The 21,278-nt window shown below is 37.1% G+C and overlaps 1 protein-coding gene across 1 annotated transcript; it reads right to left on the reverse strand.

The window, feature by feature from the left end:
• Nucleotides 1-1,828: 1,828 nt before the first annotated feature.
• atp6v0b (ATPase H+ transporting V0 subunit b) lies at nucleotides 1,829-11,406 on the reverse strand. The gene is made up of 8 exons (XM_037787682.1): nucleotides 11,138-11,406; nucleotides 9,666-9,714; nucleotides 8,430-8,513; nucleotides 6,758-6,835; nucleotides 5,770-5,839; nucleotides 5,556-5,607; nucleotides 4,323-4,513; nucleotides 1,829-4,097 (listed from the first exon to the last, which is right to left on the reverse strand). Exons 1-8 carry the CDS (start codon nucleotides 11,220-11,222, stop codon nucleotides 4,071-4,073), a joined length of 636 nt encoding a protein of 211 aa, XP_037643610.1. The 5' UTR covers nucleotides 11,223-11,406; the 3' UTR covers nucleotides 1,829-4,070.
• Between the last annotated feature and the right edge of the window lie 9,872 nt (nucleotides 11,407-21,278).

Raw genomic sequence — 21,278 nt, forward strand, 5'->3', positions numbered from 1 at the left:
TTTATTGGGAGTAACATCAGGTGTACAGAAACATACAAATAGAGCACAGATGTAAATGATCGTCTCTCCTTATTTTGGTATGTTTCCCCCAAAGTCCCCTCCCACCCAACCCACAGGAACACACAGGAAATAATCATATTACTTTTAAATAATAATAATAATAATAATAATAATAATAATAATAATAATAATAATACACAATTCATGATAAAAATAAAAATAAAAATAATACAGTTTATTTTAATTTTTTTAGTTTAATAATTTATTGGGAGTAACAGCAGGTGTACAGAAACATACAAATAGAGCACGGATGTAAATGATTGTCCCTCCTTATTTTGCTATTTTTCCCCCAAAGCCCCCTCCCACCCAGCCCTCACCCAGTGCCGATGCAAACAAGATAAAGAACAAAAACATAATTAAATTTCTTTTTAAAAGAAAAAGAAAATAAGATAAAAAAAATTTAAATAAAATAAATAAGAGAAAATAAAGTAAACATTGACATTAATGTTTATTATTCGATAAATCCCAAACTACAGATAAATTAGACTGATAAACTTTACCATGTACAAAAGTACAATTCAACTGTTGGAGAGAAATACATTTCATCCGCCATAAGTCCATTACTCTGCCCAAATACACATCCAAATGAAATCAAAAGTGCATTTTTATTTTTATTACACTTCATAAGAGATGTTTGAAAAGTGTTTCAAAAGGCAGTAAGAAAGCATGAAAATGTGTAAATAAAACACCTTTTACCACAATTTTTGTTTAAACTCAGATGGACTTCTTACAATTTTTCTTCTTTTAACCTTTGATATTTTAACTAACATGTCAGAAAGTCTTGGTAAGACACTTTGGTTTATTATAGTCATTAGATTATAAATTATAAAAATGCCAGATCAAACTGATTGTTTTTGCATGGTCTCTTTAAAATGGCAATAAACCATAAATCATTTGGTGTTAATGTACAACATCTGGCATCAAAACAACATTCACAAATACAGTTTAGTATTAGTTAAAAAAAAAAATAAAAAGTTTAAATAACAGCAGGCATAACACTTGCTAACTCAATTTTATGTTTTTTATTTAAATGCAGATGGACTTCTTACTGGATTTTGCTTTTTTTTAAGCTTTGGTAACCAGAACAGTTTGTAGAGCTGCGCCCTTTTACTCGATTAGTTAACAAGCTGGTTATATGGCGATCGAATAAATCCTCTTTAATCTATTTGATTATTGAATTTATTTATTAGATTATATATCCCTTAGATTAAAATGATTGCTTATTCAGTATGTTCTCTTTAATAAGCTATTATTCATTTAGCATTAATGTAAAATGGCTCTAAAACATCTGGCCTCACAATGATATTCACAAATATTGTCTTTATTATTACTGGATATTATGAGATAGTATGAATTGCAACTGGACAACAATATATTTGTGAAGCCTAATGATCACTTTTAGATAATTTGAATAATTCTATACTGATGCTAATTTATTGAATTTCACACTACAGTATAATGGAGGTTAACGGCTACACCAGTCAACAAATGAATATTATGTTGAATAATAACAGGAAATGTGAGTCTAATTGTTTCCTCAGCTGAGTTTTCAGTGTGAACAGTCTCGGTAGGACAGATGTTGTGGTTCTCTGCTCCATCTAGTGGAAGCAAGTAAACACTGCAGGAAGAAAGACTAATATCAGTGGCCTGGTTGTGTACTACAGCAGTACTCAGCACTGTTTATGATGCCTGAACACTTGGTTATCCCTACAGGACTGTCAAAACCACAAAACGAACACAGTTATGAATCAGAAGCAAATCCAAAAGATCTTGATTGGACAATTTTATTTTCTCAAGGACATTTATGAAGCCAGAAGGAAGATCTGTTTTTGTTATCATCATACACAATGTCAAAAACAATGACTTTATTTTCTGATCACCATCACATCAACATAATGCACACACGGTACCAACTACACTCACTGAAAGCCTGGGGTTTGGTTCAGAGCCTGGTTTACCAAAGGAATGCTGGAGTTACACCTCGGTTTCATTATAAAACCATCACAAGGGCAAAGACGTTGTTACTGTTTTGACACCTTTGGGAGGCCAGGTCTGGATTTATTAAACACAATCCAGTTTCCCATGTTAAGATTCAAAGTTTACACTCATTCACTCCACGAGAGGGTTGGAGGGGACAAATTACTGGAAAGATTTGAGACGATTCACACTTCGCCATGGTCTGTCATCTTAACAGGTGGAATGATGCATCAAGAACAAAAGGTGTTAACAAATGTGTTTCAACAAGCATTCTGCTCTCTGTGCCGACATCAACTTGATTCTTCTGTCAACCAAAGGTTCAGAAAAATAATCTATTTACCCAGATTTACGAGTCAGCATCAATAAGAAACAGCTGAAACGCTGCATAGCTACCAGCTGATAGAAAGTACGTGCCAACTTGGATGAAAGATTTTTGTGATGGCTTTGTTGTGATGTAGCAGGAGTCTAAGTTTTGCCATTCAAATTGCACTCTACCCACAAAAAAAAAAAACTACTTTTAAGGAATGTTAGAAAATAATTTGGGAACACAGACTTGAACAGCTAGCATGTTAAGACGTACATTCAAAACAAGACAGTTTAATAAAAAATAGAAAGAAATGTGATTTATGGGTAAAATAAATGTAAAATAAAGATATCTTTTTTTAAAATGTATCCATAAAGTTGTTTGATTATGTAATGGAGTCGTTTTTACCCAGAGTTCTGGGTGCCAAACCACCTGAGATCACATAAAATCAAAGACAGAGGACCAGTCTGTTCAAAAACGAATTTTCCCTAAAGACATCTAGGGACTATGATGGTGACGCTACAGCAAATATTAACAGTTACTATTGAGTGTAAGGTAATACTAGTAACTGAGGTGCTCTCTAAAATAAATCCCTCTTTCCTGTCTAAGATAATATAAGGTTGAATTGTGACTTGAGAAAGAGGATAACAATTTGAACTTTAACTTGGGCGTCTGCAAAGAAAAATATTTTGATTATCCACAATCTTTTGGCTTCTCTCTAGTCAACACTGAACACTTTCATGTCCAATTCATCCTTGTAAAAACTACGGAAGAGGAACCTGGTTAAAAGAAAAAAATATAGGAGACTCTGGGGGTAAACAAGGAAGTTATGGCTGGCAGCTATGTTCAGGAGGCTCTCGTGTAGACATCCTAGTTCCATAACGTTTTGGGGAACTAAGGAAATGAATGACAGGATGACATATTTAGAACAGATCTGCTGCTGTGATCCCACTCCATTTGGCCTCCCAAAGAGCATGTCCAACTCTCCTGTGACCTTCCTAATGATTCCAGATCAGTACTCCATATATTCTCTGTCACTTCTACAGCTGGAGGCCTCACAAATACTGTATTTGGGCCACTGCGTGGATTAAGGACCACTTGCTTATTATTAGCGAAGAACAGTTAGAAAAACAAAAAAAACTGACAGACCAGGCTACAGTAATAAAGACAATGGTAAACACCCTCATGCTTCACAGGAAAAAAGAAAAATCACGTGTCCAGCATACACACACACACACGCACACAAATATTTTCAAATACTCTGGTGTCATTTTCAACTCATCATTCATCCAAGAGTGGTCAGAGAAGTCATGAAAATGCCCCCAACTTCTATGAACCTATCCGTAAGTTTTGAGAGCGATTCAATCCATGTGATGAAGCTGCTCAAGAATACAGATTGGCTGGTGTTTAGGAAACAGATATTAAATCCTACAATTCGTGTACATTCTGCTCATCAAGCTGAACTGAAGGAGAGATACAGGGTTCACTCAACTATATCGAGAAATGCAGAAGAAACACTGGCATCTGGGGATTCTTTTCTCATTCAAAATTCATGTTTCTCTCAAGACAAGACAGTCGGGGTGTGCACGTACCACTCTTGCATAAATGATGGTTAAAAACAATACCAGACAAATAGAGACATTTAAATAATTTACGATGTATTTACACAATAATCCATCTTATTTTCCAGCAGTGTCTTTTTATCTTCTCAGCGTGTGATTTGCATCTTCTAGTCACCCATCTTTACTTTCGATGTCTAGAGGGAGAAAAAAGAAAACTGGTTATTACAATTTCAAATATAGACACATCACATCTACACAATATAGATCCAATCTGGACTTTTGTGGAAATAATGACTACATTTCTCAGACGTCTGCAACAATCCACAACAAAAGGCCATTGTTGCAGACAAACAGCTCTGGATAGTTTCCTCCTCTAAAGGGAAAAGAAGACAGATTGTGAAGCAGCCTGTCTCATTCACCTGCAGAATGGCTACAATGACACCAAACAGGCCAATTGCACTGCCAAAGATTTCCACAATGAGGATCTTCACGAAGAGGTTGGCGTTCTGGGCGTCTGCCAGTGCTGCTCCGCTGCCCACGATGCCGACGCAGATGCCACAGAAGAGGTTGGAAAAGCCCACGGTCAGACCGGCTCCGAACATGGAGTAACCTGGTGGGACGCAAATCAGATGAGTCAGAGACCTCCGAGTGGAACTGGCAACAAAAATCTAATTCCCTGTCAGGTTTGGAAATCAGACAGACAGTAAGAGTTGCTGATATTCAATTTCAAAGTCACTTTTAAAGCATCTTAAAATACCAATTTCTTGAATCTCTTTGAATTAAAGTATTGCCATCTTTTCATGCCTAGTATTTTATGAGTTAATTCAATTTTATTTGGGGTCTAATGCAATTTAATAGATCTGTCAAAAATCCATTTGATGTTGTAAATGTACTGAGCAATCCATATTTAATACTTATTTACAATGAATGCTGCAAGTACCTTAAAGGAACAGTGTGTTACATTTTGGGGAATCTATTAGCAGAAATGGAATATAATATTCAGAACTATGTTTTCATTAGTGTAAAATCACCTGAAAATAAGTATCGTTGTGTTTTCCTTGTCTTAGAATGAGCCCTTCATATCTATATGAGGAGTGGGTCCTCTTCACTGTAGTTCTCCGACATGCTTGTGAAACTGCGGTAACGTGAGCCGCAAAGTGCAAAACCGCGCTACCACCAGCCACCGTCTGACTTCCATTGCTCCTAAAGTAGTGTTATTATGGTAAGGATGGCCTCTGAGTTAGGCTAATGGCGTTTACACGGTTTTGCACTCGGCGGCTCACGTTACCACAGACTTGGAAAGGGAGGAGTGAACGGAGGGGTACTCAGTTGGTTGCAATCTGCAACCACACCGCTAGATGCCGCCAAGATCCTACACACTGTCCCTTTAAGATTTTCATTACTGTTTGCAACCATAAGTAATGCATAAAACATGTATACCAGACCATAACAAGCATTCAATACCAGATTGTCACATTAGAACATATTATTTTTGCAGCTGGAAGCGCCGTTGTCTATATTAAACTGATGTGTGTTAAAAACGAGAAACAATCACCCTGAATGATGCAGTGATATTCAGTGAATTCCAGGGGCTGTTAAATGTTAAAATAGTTTTTTTTATGTCTTCAGTAGCTTTATCTCTGCTTTCTTACCAGCTTGGTAGTTCCTTGCCCCGATGGTCTCAGGGGTTGTTCCACTGAAGTTCTGGAAGATGAGAGTTCATTTTTAGAGCACCCCCCCCAAAAAAAAAACATTCTTGCTCTGTTGTCGAAATCATATTAAACTTCTTTCTGTTCCATATCTATAATGCTTTCATTTATGGCTGTGCTGTTCCCCCTCTAAAGACAAAATGGATAAGTTGCTTACCTCCGCCATGTTGCTGATCACAATGGCCATGATGATCCCGTAGATGGCTACAGCTTCACAGAAGATGATGCTGGAGGGAGACATAACAAACAGAAACAAAGTAAGAGAAGTGATTGGGGTTTTAAATTGGCAGCTTGTTCTCCCAAGTCACTACAAAGTGAAATTCACTCGAAGCTGGACTCTCGTTGTTATAAAAATTTAAAGCAGGTATATTTATTTGGGATGCACTGAACACATTTAAGACCCATACACTTTGTTTAAGCTGAACAGCCAGACTAGAGCCGACAAGACGCTCACCGACGGCCCCCAAACTAGCCAACAGCTAACCGTCGGCTTAGTGTGTCAGGTCCTTAATATGTAGATAACCAACACTTGCATAAAGCTGCACTTCTAATATGAGAAGTATTTACAGACAGGATTTACTTTTTAATATGAGTTTATATTTAAGTTATCTTGGCAACATATCTTAAAAAATATTAGGGTATTTCATATGCTATTAATTCATTTGGCATATTTCCCAACGGACATTTTGGCCGTTGATCATTTAATCTGCCCGGTAACTACACGTGACACCAGCAAAAAGCCGGCATATTCAAGCTGACATCAACCCTGTTAAGAGATCACTTTCTGATATTAAATGGCTTCGACATCTCTCCATGAGAAATGAAATTACAAAACATTTTGCCTAGTATTTTTGGAGTCTACAGGAGGTTAGAAATGAACACAAAAATCTGACTTTTTTAACTACCTTTTTTCGATCAGCAGCATCATTCAAGTACATTTAACTAGATAATACTACACAGCTGAGCCTACAAGTTTCAGGAAGGAAGGATGGATGGATTAAGTTACAGTACTCATAATCCCAAAGGGAAATTGCAGCTATTTCACATAAATCACAAAAAAAGAAAGGAGAAGATAAAATATGAAAATACTATAAAATAGAGGAGAATTGGACAGTAAGTAACTTTGCGTTCTTGAATGATCCTACCTGACCAAATTCTTGGTTTTGATTCGTGGAGCCTTGACACCACCACCAATGATGCTTGAGCCGGTGATGTAGATCCCCCTGGAAAACAAAAACAACAATCAGCACAATGTCTTTAACACGGCAGAAAACTACCAGGTGGTGAGAAAGGATTAAGAAGAAGCAGAACACCCCCCCAAAAAAACTACTTGGTTTGCACACAACCAAACACACACAGTAAAAGCCCCTCTTTCCAATCTGATCACCTAAAATGTGTGCTATCATAGTGACAACTAAAACAAAATCTACTAAATGGATATAACTAAATGAGAATAAATATCCAATAGGATGCAAAACAAGCAGGCAGCTCACAGTCACATAAAGCCAAAAATTGATTTTCAGGATGCTGAATGGATGGAGAACCTATGAGACACATGAGGTACCTCTAACTCATTTTGAATGATGTAAATGCTACATGAAGAAGTCATATGCATAATGTCCATCTAATGACGGAAGGTATCAGTGATTTAACATGTAGATTAGAGACACAACGTTAGTGTAATGTGTAAATGTAATTCGCCCGGAGGTGGGACCAAGTCATTGTTTTGCAAGTATCAAGTTTTTGCACTGAAGTCCTAAACTTTGAGTTTTGAGTCCTAAACAAGTCACAATGCGCTCTTCACCAAATGTAATGCCATTTTAACAACAGAGTAATAATATGTTAAATATACAAAAATCATGAATACTTTTTAAAATGTGTATTTATTTGTTAAAACAAGATTGTTAAAACAAGTACAACTGAACTTGTAAAAAAAAAGAAATTAGATTAAATGTTGACTTCCTGGGAATGAATAATGTTTACGTTAGTTAATTCAGGAAATGTGAGGAAATTAATTAATTTGTGGCACACTTTTTAAGTAACATTCTTTTCAATCTTTGGGCTCGGGGGAAGGTATCAAGTATTTTCAAGTCAAAAGGTTCAAGTCCAAAAGAAGTCATGAGTCATTGGTGTTAAAGTCCAAGTAGAGTTGCAGGTCTTTTTTGATTTTGTTGAGTCTAAGGTCATCAAATTTGTGACTCGAGTCCACACCTCTGAATCCAGCTAAATCAATTTTAATGACTATATAGATACAACATATCTGGGCCTCAACACACCAAGCCAACAGCGGTTGACTGTAGTTTAAGCTGTTTGTCCCGCACCAGTGGCTTTAACTTGCCCTCATCTGCAGCTGTTCAGCAAATTCTGCTTGTTGAATCTGCATCAAAGGAAGTCAGTTAGTGAGAGAGAGAGCTCTCTGACTGACTGTTCACACTGGTGAATCAATGATTTCGCCCATTTAATGGCAGCTTCTCTATACTTTTCATCTCAGACATGACGCTTTGCATCAGTCAAGCAACTTAGTTTGTCAGAGCCCCTCTGAAGCCAAATGTAAAAATAAAGCTCAGCAAACATGTTGTTATTATAACTGACAGAATAGCTTATGATTCACCAATTCATTTCAGACACTAAATAAAGGAATATGGACTATGTTGCTAATTCCAAGATTTTCCAGTTCCACATTTACACATGACGTACATTCCTGAGTGATTTAAGAAAGAGGAAATCATTTCGGCATTCTCGGCCTTCAAGTACCATCACTGCTGGCTCACACATCCAACATACCGCCTTAAACAGTGTTCCTTGTTAGGTACTCACCAGGCTGCTCCCACCACAGACAGAGAGATGGCCAAGCCAATGCCCAGATTGGCCCACATGAAAGGAGAAGTCTCTGTCAGGAACCTGCAAGCAAAGAAGTACAGCTGATGAAGACTACACTTAATAAGGAAAAGTAATGTGTTAAAGTGGTAAAGAAGTTTGGTTTTCTTCACTGGCTCATGCACCTGATGATTCATTTAAATATGTAATAACTTAATAACTTAGCAATAATGCCTATTAGCCTAATTAGCCTATTCAGTCGACCACTGACATGCCTCCTGTAATGGAAACCAGGGCCACATCGAAGATACAGTAGATCATGACAACCACATCAAAACAGGAGAACTGGTTTTAAACATACAGTAGGTACAGACCAATTAGAATTAACGACAATATGTTTCTTTTACAGCCCAAAATGTATTTGGCAATGCAGATATAGTCAAAAAGCAACCTTCTATTCTAATGTTTACTGCAGAACAATGATTAAACCTCCTTAAAATGAGCTATCCATAGTTTTAAGTAAGTAAAACAAGGTTGGAATACGTCTCTGAAAATTGCTTTATCGTCTCGTATGCTTCCATATAATAATAAACAACTGAGTTCAGAACATGTGAAGACAGGTTAGTGCCACCCTATAAAAAGAAGGGCAGGCCCTGAATCTGTCACAGCAATATCAAAAGCAAAAGTTTTACTTCACTACAACAGCACTGTGCTAGATTGAACAGCCTGAAACTGGTATTTTTTGTAAAGCACTATAGCAATATTCTCACAATTGTGCAATCTAGGAAAGGGCAATGGAGTTTTGTTACTGTAAACCGTCTGTTTCAACATCTAAAGAAAAAGTTTGTTTCTGTCCAACTAACAGTTCAAAACACAAAAGATATTTCATCGACTATCATACGTGACAAAAAAGCAGCAAATCCTCACATTTGAGAAGTTGAAAACGACAAATGTTTGGCATTTTTGCTTGAAAAAGGACTGAAACAAATTAACAAAATAGCTGTCAGTTTAACTGTTGCAGCTCTACTTCAAATCAAGTACGAATAGCAACAGAAGTTCTTGTCCACTTGTCATCTGTCTTATTCTGACAGGTGGCAGAGGGAAAACAAAGAGCTTGGGTAATCATGTTTGGTGCCAGTGTTTGAGTCCACAATTAAATATTGTTTTGTCCTAAAGTTACCCACATCCAGTTTATTGTTAACCTACAGAAAGTAGCTTTATCCCAACATTGCTTACCATGCTATATCAAAGCGGAATCCAAGGTCAAATATGGTATAGCAGAGACCTGTGGAAACAAACAAATAACACATCAGATGTGAAAGAGGAAAACATGTCAGTCAGATGCATATTTATGTAGCTCTACTACCAATTTTAAATCTCTTTTAAAAAAAACGTTTTTATAAAAGGCTTTTTTTAACTCCCTAAGGCAACAGCTTGGTGCACCTTTTCCCCAAACTTTATATTGTCCTCTTTTGGCTCATGTGTAGTAACTTATTTGTTTTGATACCACCGGTTACGGGTTTCAGTTTTCTCATTATTTGGTCTTTATGTTTTGCTCTTTTATTGTTGTTTTTATTGTGTCTGTATTTCATTGTATCTGTGCAAGCACTTTGAAACTATGTTTAAAAAGGGGCTATACAAATAAAGATCCATCCATCCATCTGCAACCGCTTATCCCGTTAGGGGTCGCGGGGGGGCCTGACCTTTAACCCAGGGCGAGGATGAGATGACACCACCTCAAAAAAGTTTTTCCTCCAAAAACAAAATGAAATTCTCAGTTATTTATAAACTGATCCATTGTTTTCCTGGTGTGGCAGCAATATGCTTCCGTACGATATATCAATATACTGCCTTTTTAATACAATACACAACATAATTTTGGCACCAGTACATTTTTGAAAATATCAGAATATCAAGCAAGAGAAAAATGACTGGACCGGTTGAAATATGGGCAGAGTGTATTTTTAACACAATTTGTAGAAATAAAGCCTATGTAACAAATTCTCTCAAAACAGCATTACATTCATAATTTCCTCTTAGCTCTATAAAGATTATCAAATAAAGATTATTATTATTATTTACAAGTAAGCTCAGTGGATGTGTGTGAGAGAGAGAGAGAGAGAGCACTTTAAATTAGACATTTACAGTATGTTATTGCATTAATAAACTTGTTCCCTGAACTATGCATGAAACAGAGTCACATCTGTATGCTAAAAGCCATGGAAAGAAGCTGTAACTTCAGTGTGACAGATAGCTCACACTCACGTGAAACACTGCTGCAGTTCCTGTTTAGGGACCGTCTCCAATCCAGTCAGCTGTGTGTGTGTACACGAATACAAAGCTAACCAGCTAACGTTAGCTGAGCCAAGCTAAACTACTTTAACCACTGAAAGAATAATAACCAGATGGTCTCATCACATAGAGGCTGAAACTACTAGTCGCAAACACTGTTGTCCAACGTTTGAACGTCTGTTTTGCTGCAAGCTGTTATAGCTCTGAGCTAACCTGACATTAGCTTAGCGTTACGTAGCATAGCAACTGCTACCTTGGTTACAGGATATCAGGTCGCTTTGTGTTAAATATCAGCTCTATATAACGTTTTAACATGAAGATAGAACGACGGACTACTCTGTCATTGTTGCATAATTGTAAGAAATATAATATTTCATTGATTCATTGACTAATTCTCAGATAATATGTAATCTTACCGACGACGAGTATGGTGGTCCAGAAGGCCAGAGTGACCCCGGTGTAGAGGATAGCGTGTCCGTTCATCATCCACTCTAGCAGCATCTATCCGGCGGTGGAAAGATCAGCGAGATGTACTCGGCTCACACTTCAAGATTTGACGCCAGTAACGCTCAGAAATAGGAAAGAATAGTGTTTAAAGAAGCGCTATGAGTCCGATGGAGGAGGCAGAGAGCATCAGAAAGGAGAAGCAGGCTGATGTCAGCTGATCCAGCTTGACTAGCATGTGACAGGACACTGGAGGGCTGCGTCCCGCTATGTTTTTTCGTCACCTTGCTGAAGTGATTTTTGCAGCGACGGGCGTTAATGTAAATGTTTATTTATTCTTTATCTGTTACCACAGACTGTACCAACAATTGTATTATTCACTATTTACTATTTACTATTTACTATTCACAGGATAGAAAAAGGTTTGCAGCCAAGTCCCTAGAGAGATGAGTGTTATAACTGAATGCGTCCCAGTGAGAGCTGCCTGCAGTACGTGTAGTGGACCGCTAGATGTCACTCTTGTAGTCGTGTATGAGTACAGTATATTATTAATATATATATATAATGTATGTAGTACACAGTAAAAACAGTATTATATTCTAAATCTTTTTTTATCACCTTAGCAAAGTCACATCCACAAAAATACATTTTATAACTGAAAAACCTTTATTTAAAATGATTATAAATGAAATGGACTAGTACATCCATACCATACAGTGCTCCCTGATACCCTGATAATGTATCTTGGCTTGGAGACTAAATATTCTATCAAACATTTTTAACAGTAATCCTGCATTACAAACTAGGGCTGTGAAGGTTGAAAAGCATGGGCATCTAATTAAAAATGCTATGACGCATGCATTATGTAGGAATAAATAAATAATAATACTAGAGAATAAACGTCAGGGTACTCGGCTTCTGCTGTTTTGATTTTGACCATTACTCCTTTTTAATATGTCTCTTAGGAGTCTCCCAACATTACAGAAGGGAAATACTAAATCTATGAAATAAGACAGTGTTGACATGTGGTTGCAGCTGATACAATGACTTTTGATGATCCACCAGAGGGAGTCCTTTTCATAACTGTTAACCTTCTGTGAAGCTTTCCCTTGTTATCCTGCAAATGGATAGCATCCAACTTATGGGATATATCCCTGTTGATATAAAATAATGGTTTTCTCAAGGAAAATAAAAGAAATTACAACAACAGTACAAAACTTTGACAAAGCTGTGAGACTGACAGAACAAAGAAATATGAATTTTCCTCTTAATTCATTTAAACACAGGCTTTCTGCCTATAGTACTTCTTACCTTCAAGAATAATATCCCCATCCTCATCTTATAATTCTAGGCAATCTGCAGCAGGTTTCACCTCAGATGCCACAGAAGTCACTCAGCTATATAACAGTTATTATTTTTCTCTTCTATTCCATCACAGATCAGAAATTATTTAACGAGGGCTGCAGGCCCCGGAGGTCCTTATTAAGTTGGCTTATTCACAGCAGCTTGGGACGTGATAGATTCTGTTCTTCTTCATCCAAAGGACCAACCGGCAGTCAGGAGCAATTATTAGTAGCTGCTATACCTGCATAGGTCTTCTAACAACAGAAATATTATTAATTGTTGTTGAGATCTTGACTCCAGCCCTCTGTTTTACCATGTAAGTCAAAGGAATAATGATGCAATTTGTGTCAAACGGTCACTGTAGACTATATGTGCTCAAAGAAATGAATACATAGAGGACTGCCTCAATATTTGAACACATGTAGGCTCTCAGCTCCCAAGGGTGCCAACTGAAGCACCCTGGATCTGGATCTGCATGCTGTGACACAAATGGAAAAGTAGTATTTTTTCATTATCACAGAGCTTACACCAAAAAATAAGGTGCAAAATGTTTGAGTGCCAAGTGCGGTAGACACAAATATAACATCAATAAAAGAAGAAGAAGAATATCTTCTTCCTCACATCCCAGTGAAAATGAGATTATTTGTTTTTGTGAGGCAGACTGAGTGCAGATTCTGTGGTTGTTCCTACAAGACTGATCAGTTGTACGTCACTGGAACAAAGCTCCTTTTTAATCTCTGTATAAACAGTCTCTAGAGCCCTCTATTCAGAGAAAAACAAAAGATAAATAAAGCCTTAAGCTGTATTTCTCTTCATTCAGGAGTCTTCTTCTATGGATATGAAAGTCTGGCGTAAAGCTACAGAATCAATATCACCCTCAGTCTTCCTAACTCTTAAAGTTTTCGAAAAAACAGATGTGAGTGAGTGAGTGTGTTTTTATGAAGCCTTTCTGCAGAGAAGGACTTCGTCCTTTCTTATTAACAATTGTTGAAATTATGAATATAGTTGATTCTGTGTTTATTGACAACTGTTGACGTTCTTTTGCATCTAACCTGCGGCTGTTTTTCTCTCCCTCAACAAGCCTCCACACTCTCAACTCGACTGTCACTCTGCATTGTGCACTTGAGGCGTCCTGGAAGGTGGAAAAACAAAATACTTTATATTTGCCCACACATTGTACAATTTCTGATTACCATTATAATCTCAACTCATGGACTCAGCATGTTCCTCCATGCCCTCTAGCTCTCAACGCCATGGGCTATTAGGAGTTTTGTGTCTAGAGAACTGCTCAGTGCACTATGATTGAGCTCAGAAAACCTTCCTCTACATTTTCTGTAAAATAAAAAGTTAATTAATTTCCTACCCAACATTTGGTCTCTCCATATTAGTTTATGTACAATCACAAAAAAATCAGCTTATTTGATCTTTGGACAAAAACTCAGGCTTCTCCTTACAGTAAACCACAATAAAGTATAAAGCATTCACTGCATATGTATTTTCTTTTATAACTTCTACATGGATTTGGGTATAATTTGTTTGTTTCTTTTACATTAAGGGTGAAATAATAATATATTGGATTTATATAGCGCTTTATATTAATCTCAAAGACGCTTAAAAAATCTTGAATAAAATCACATGACAAGGCAGATATAGGAACACACAGCTCTAGCACATACAGTATTGGTGAGGAATCCCTTTGATTTGGTCTAATGTCTCATTTCATTTTTTTGTTCCAGGTAACTTTGACACATTTTTTGCAATCTTTTTTTCTTCTTGGACTCATTGCTGAGCTACGGTTAAATTGGTTCCGTTTGTTTGTTTTCTGTCTCAGTAGTTCTCTCAGACACGCTTGTCATAAAAGTCCATATATATATTTGAACTTTAACTAAATGTCAACAGAGCAAATGTTTCCCATATAGGAATCAATTTCAAACGCAGCGGAAATCAATAAAGAAACTATCAGTCTGAATGCAAGATGAACACAGACAGACGTACAAACACTATCAGCCAGTGGTGGAAGAAATAGATCTAACACAGTGTACGGATACTCTGTTTCATGTAAAAGTCCTGCATTCAAAATTTAACCTAAGTAAAAATAAAATGTTCTTAAAGCACCAAAAGTAAAGTACTCATTATGCAGAATGGTCCATTTCAGAATAATAAGCATCACATTATTTAATTATAATTATTGATGCATTTATGTGTAAGGATCACTTTAATGTTGCAGCTGGTAAAGGTGTGGCTTATTTCAACTATACACAGTATACTGCCAGTTAGCTTGTGAATTTCACCAAGGGATCAATAAAGTCTTATCTTTATCCAAAATAATATATAATTTACTTGTTGATTATATTTAGTATTATTGAAATGAATCTGCACAGTAGTAGCTTAAATAAAATTATAAAATAAATCGATTAAAACGTCCAATATTTGCCTCTGAATTGTAATGGAGTAGAGGTATAAAGTGGCAGAAAATGGAAATACTCAAGTAAAGTAGGCTACAAGAACCTCAGAATTGTACTTAAGTACAGTGTTTGATTAAATGTTCTTAGTTAATTTCCACCACTGCCATCAGTGCACAGAAATGTGTGTCACCAGTAAGCTACAATACCAATTTTTGTGTAGCCTAGTGTTGTACACAAAGCCAACATTTTCCAGCTAACCCGTTTAAAATGAGAACCATATAAATGAGCCTTAAAAATAACATTTGCAAGTTAGAACACACTATGCATAGAAACCAAACGTTTTTGTTCTTATGCTTTTTGGTTTTGGAAAGGCAAAAAAAGACACTAGCCTCCAAACTCTTCAACATGTGTCCACTATGTTCACCAGCTAGTTGCCAACGTTGTCTTTCTGCTGTTTGGTGTTGGGCAAGTAGTTAACAGTCAGTTTATCAAAGCTTTTTTTGTTGAAAACAGAGGGGCGAGAGTGTTGTTGGCCAGAAAAACAAACTAAGCTTCCTAAATCTTGTGGAGAGCCTTCTCAGAAGAGTGCAGGGAGTCATATCAACATATTCATACCCTTGATTTTGAAATGTTTAACAATCAGACATGGGTGTGATGGGTGTGCATGATACCTATATTGATTAAAACTGCAGAACTGATTCTTCTTCGACTTTTGAATCGTCCTTTGGCATCCAAAAAAACAGCCAACTAACTATGAATGTGCATGTCTCACTGAACATTACATAAAACAGAACATTGGTTTGATTTCATAACTGACCCCATCAGCACTCATGTTAATGCATGCAGCTTTAAACACATTTTATTGTCCTAAATGACAAGTTTGCATTCAAGGCACATTTCCCCATATCAATGGCTCCGAGGCCGCAGTGTCAATGAATGTGTTTACATGCACACGGCATTCTCATTCTGCTAAATAGCCCCAAAACCCAGCCAGGCCTTATTTGTGTCGTGCTGCTGCAGCATGCACCCTCATGCCCCTAGCACAAGTAGAAATAGAATAATGTAAATCTTGCCATGGAAACAGAACTATAGAAAGAAATGTAATATATATAAACCCTTTGTGCTGTCTGGGATGATGCCCCGGGATATATGACGATCATGTCTGACATTAAGATAAGATATTATTGATCTGGTGTTGCAGCAGCAGCACAAGGACAGAAAGTAAAAAATAAATAATTAAAGGTAAAATAAAAATAAGAATAAAAAGAGAAACTATACAAGAGCAATAAAGTCGAAATTACAAGGTAGTGTGACTATACTGTACTGTGGTGTGATTAGTAACCGCAATATATATGTATATGCAAACAGCATACACCAGAGTAATACATGATTCAGTATTGATACTTAGTGTTTGTCCGTATTGATACAGAAATAAATATTTAATGTAAATACATTATAAGATAAGATAAGATAAGATAAGATAAGATGGACCTTTATTAATCCCCGGAGGGAAATTCAGGTGTCAAAGCAGCAACATCAGCAAACAGAGTGAAACACAGGAGAGGTAAAGGTATACAAAAATTCTAAAGACAATAATAGAGATATAAAAGATACAGAGTGAATGGGTGAACATAGTGTGTACAGTCCGTCAATAAATAAATGTAGTATGTACAATAAATAAATAAATAAATAAATGTAATATGTACATATGTGCAGTCAGCAATAAAGTGGTATATAGGATGTATAGTGTAAAGTGAGTGTAAAGTGCGCCAGATAGTGCATGTTTAAATTTCTTAAAAGTCCTAATAGTTGTCATAAGGGGGTCAGCCTTGGTTGTGGAGCCTGATGGCTACCAGCATGAAGGACTGACCCAGGCGCTTTGTGTTGTGCCGAGGAGGGATGAGTCTGTGGCTGAAGGTGCTCCTCATCTTGACTAGCTCATCATGGAGGGGGTGGAAGGGGTTTTCCAGGATAGCGTCCAGCTTCCTCCTCATCCTGCCCTCTGCCACCACCTCCAGACCGTCCAGCTCAGATCCAACCACAGAGCCAGTCCTCCTCACCAGCCTGTTCAGTCTGTTGGCATCCCTTGTGTTCATGTTACCCCCCCAACATACCACAGCAAAAAAGAGAACACTGGCTACTACAGACTGGTAAAACATCTGCAGCAGCCTATTGCATACATTAAAAGACCTGAGCCTCCTCAGGAAGAACAGTTTGCTCTGTCCCTTCCTGTAGAGGGCCTCGGTGTTGTCAGTCCAGTCCAGTCTACTGTTCATATGTACTCCCAGGAACTTGTAGGTGTCCACCACCTCCACCTCCTCCCCTCGGATGGTGATGGGAGTTGGGGGCCTCGTGCTCCGCCGGAAGTCCACCACCAGCTCCTTGGTCTTTCCAATGTTGAGCTGGAGGTGATTGTTATCACACCACCCTATATAACATATTAACATAATATGTATGGGATATAAAATATATTAGGTGAGATGTGTATAATATAGTACAAAAATATAGCATAGAATATAATATATAATAGTGTAGTATAATATGTATAATAAATAATGAAAATAGCATAATATATAAGAAAATATATAAATCGGTCCAACAGCAAAACAATGAAGAGTCAAGAGTGCGCCAGACTCTGAGGAAATAATCACTCTTTAAAGATTTCCATGATATCCAAGAATTCAGAGCTCAAAGGTACAGTGTGTAACATCTGGTGACATCTAGCGGTGAGGTTGCAGATTGCAACTTCTCCCGTGTGCCAAGCGTGTAGAAGATGTAACCTTTAAGTTGTTAACGTCTGTATAACCATATTCAATGTCTATTTCAGTTTGAGCAGTAGTTGCACGGAACTACATTTGTGCGAAACGTGTACTATGACGAACATAAACCCCCTATGTAGATATAAACGTCCCATTCTAAGGCAACGAAAACACAACATCTCTTATTCACAGGTGATAATACACTAAAGAAAACATATATATTAATATCATATTCCATTTCTGCCAATAAATCCCCCTAAATGCTACACAGTGTTCCTTCAAATGGTACTAAACACCCACTTTTAAACATGTGACTATCCTGATGATTAAAAAGGATGTTGTTTAGCATTTTCCGTTCGGTTTTGAAGAAGTTCGTGGAAAAAAATTAAACCAAAAACAAAAAAAGGTCACAGTGACCAAAGTTAATTTACATGCGCTACGCTCACAGTCCACTGAGTGATGCATTTCACATTACGAGAGAGGACGTTGTGTTCCCACATATGCCTTTTTTTTAGACGTCTGTCTTTTCCCCACTTTGTCCCCATTAGAATGAAACACTCTAAATACAAATGGAATTCCATTTTATTCAATATAAAATGTACATGTTTTGTAAATGCTGTGCGTGTGTCGTCAAATTGGTGAAGATATTTTTTTTTTTTGTGTTGTGTGTAGTTGCATGTATTTTCTTAATTTGCAGTGCACTGAGCTCTCAGGGCTACAGTAGTTTTCTCCTCTATATGTACTGAGAGATTTGAGGTTGGGATATGAGGTGCATAACGCTGCTCGTCTTAAAATTAGGCTCTAATAAGCATGCAAGCTTTCATACACACTGTTTTCTCCAGGCCTTTCTGTTCATGTAATCATCAATCATTGACATCACGGAGTCCATAATTGTGTGTTTGGATGCTACGGATGCGTCTATCCTCGTCCATCCACACAAATTAACTATCTTTAGAAAAGTACATTGAGTCTCAATAATAAGCAGGGATAACCAAAAAAAAAAAAAGGGTTTCGCATTAGTTATGGGCTGCTTACATAAGCTTGATTCATAACAACCATTCTGTTCAACTCAGGCTCTTTTGTTTTTGTTAATTTCCTGGCTCGGCTGAGAAAAACACATGACGGAATGAGATTGTTTTTTAAATTTTTACTCACAAACCTTTTTTTTGTACTTAAAGGAACAGTGTGTAGGTAACATTTCTGGGATCTATTAGCAGAAACGGAATATAATATTCATAACTATGTTTAGTGTATAATCACCTGAAACTAAGAATCGTGTTTTCGTTAGCTGGTCCTGCTCACAGAGCCCGCCATGTTGCTCTGCCATATTTCTACAGAACGGACAAACCAAACACTGGCTCTAGAGAGAGACTTTTACGTTTTTATGTTGCCTGAAGGCCACCGCAATTCTCCGACATGCTTGTGAAACTGCGGCAATGTGAGCCGCAGAGTGCAAAACAGTGGTAGTGCCAGCCGGCGTCTAACTTCCATTGCTTTTAAAGTAGCGAACGGCGTTACCACGGTTATGCACTTGGCGGGTCACGTTACCGCAGTCTTGGAAAGGGAGAAGTGAGCAGAGGGGTACTCACTTGGTTGCAATTTGCAACCACACCACTAGATGTCCTACACACTGCACCTTTAATAGTTCACCAACAATGCAGGGTGTATTATAAAGTGTTACCAAATGTGTTACCCGGTACTTCAAAAATACTTACAGTATAAATAATTTACTCCCTTCCTCTAAAATACTCCGTATTAAAATACAGTAGCCTACCACTTTTTTCTTTACCTATATTTAAGCACCAGTATGTGACCGGTTAGTATTTTATATGTACTGATCTGTTCATACAACGATATTACGCCTGAAGTTATGATGAAGTTGTGGGTTGTATTATAATGTGTTACCTAAAGTGTTATGAGAAACAAAATATTCTCACACAATGTTACAAGCCTTACTGTATGAATGTATGATCTTTTCTCACATTTGAGCATAAAAACTACAACACACAACTAATTCATTTAATTTTCCTTTATTCAAGGTAAAAGTCTCATAGAGACTGAAATCTCTTTTTCAAGAGAGAGCTGGCCAAGAGGGCAGCGTAAAAACATTACAATACAAATCACATAAACAGACTAGTCATGCAATAAAAGAATAAAGACAAAATCCAGTTATTGCATAAACAGGTACAGTATATGATATTCCAAAATAAAGTAAGAACGATACATTCAAAAGCAATCACACTGACTGAGAGAAGTATTTTGCAGTTTCTGTAACTTAAATTCGCAACAGTAATCAGCTCTGACAATATCTCAAAGTCCTTCTGTACATTATTCCAGCAGGAAGGGGCAGCGTATGTGGAGTATGGAATATACTGTAAGCATTACCTGCACTTGTAAATGACAAGTGATCTGTGCAGAAAAGTGCACATGTATATTGCATTTTTTGGGGAACTGACAGCTGACTGACAGCAGCTTCTTATGTCTGTGACAATCATCACTCTCTAACTCTTAAGTGATCTTTACCTAAACCTAACCAAGTTGTTTTTGTGCAGTTTTGGAAGCCACAGAAAAATGATGTCCTGCTGATGGAGACGTCATTATGTCGTTTTAGGTCATGGATAAATGATGTACTTTGTTGTTTAAGTTGTAGGACTCTGATGAGAAAAGAAATATCCCTAGACCAAGACCGTACTCAAGCACTGCAGCCCGGAAGAATTAGCAAAATGGTCAAAACTGCGAAACAAATATAATTTTATCACATAATCTGTCACAACCTACAGTATGATGGATGAATGCCACATACATGTACTGTAGATGGAAGGTTTAAATGAAAGTTTTTGATGTTGTTGGGAAACAGCATATGCAAATGTTAAAATATTTATTGCCAGAGTCATAAAAGGTAATTCGTAATTCGATATAATTCAAAAAGCATTTTGAAGGATGAAGGCCACATCATAGTGAAAATACATTAGAGCTGATTTTAATGAGCTCCATTGAAATAAATATGGAAATTATATTTTTATATAATAAAAAGTCCCTATTATTGATTCCTAAACTCTAAAAGTAAGAGCTGTAGTTGTAAATGAAATGTTAAATGTGTTCACCATCACTTTATACCACACTGTGAATAATGTATTAACCTGTTCCAACTATTTGATAGTATACTCAACCACCAAGCCACCATAGTATAATAAACCAATGCTTTAATGAATAACCTACCGTGTATAACTTATAAATCTGTTTCAACACTTTGATAGAGTAATCAACCATGCGCTGCCTTCGGCTCAGGTACCGTTCCTGCATACATCATCTAACTGCTGGTGTTTTGGAACAGCAGGCAGAAAGAACCTATAATGGTATCGACCTGTCTGGGATGTTGTTGCGCAATCTAATTATATTCACCATGGATCTTTTGTATTTATGTCAATCCATGTTTTACTTTAATGTCATGTATAGCCCTGTATAGTTTAGACTTCCTGCCATCATCTGCTTGTTACCTGCCCTCTTAACGGCCGTCTACTTGTCTGAGTCATCTTGATAATATATATATATATATATATATATAATAATATAACGCTGTACTGGCAGCTGCAAGAAAAATGAGC

Source organism: Sebastes umbrosus, chromosome 12 (genome assembly GCF_015220745.1).
Source record: "Sebastes umbrosus isolate fSebUmb1 chromosome 12, fSebUmb1.pri, whole genome shotgun sequence".
Lineage (NCBI taxonomy): Eukaryota > Metazoa > Chordata > Actinopteri > Perciformes > Sebastidae > Sebastes > Sebastes umbrosus.

Coding starts and splice junctions, on each gene's coding strand:
- atp6v0b (XM_037787682.1), bottom strand. CDS start 11,222: ATGCTGCTAGAGTGGATGATGAACGGACACGCTATCCTCTACACCGGG. Junction 8,514..9,665: donor TTCCGCTTTGATATAGCATG/GTAAGCAATGTT, acceptor CTTTGCTTGCAG/GTTCCTGACAGAGACTTCTC. Junction 6,836..8,429: donor TCTGTGGTGGGAGCAGCCTG/GTGAGTACCTAA, acceptor TTTGTTTTCCAG/GGGGATCTACATCACCGGCT.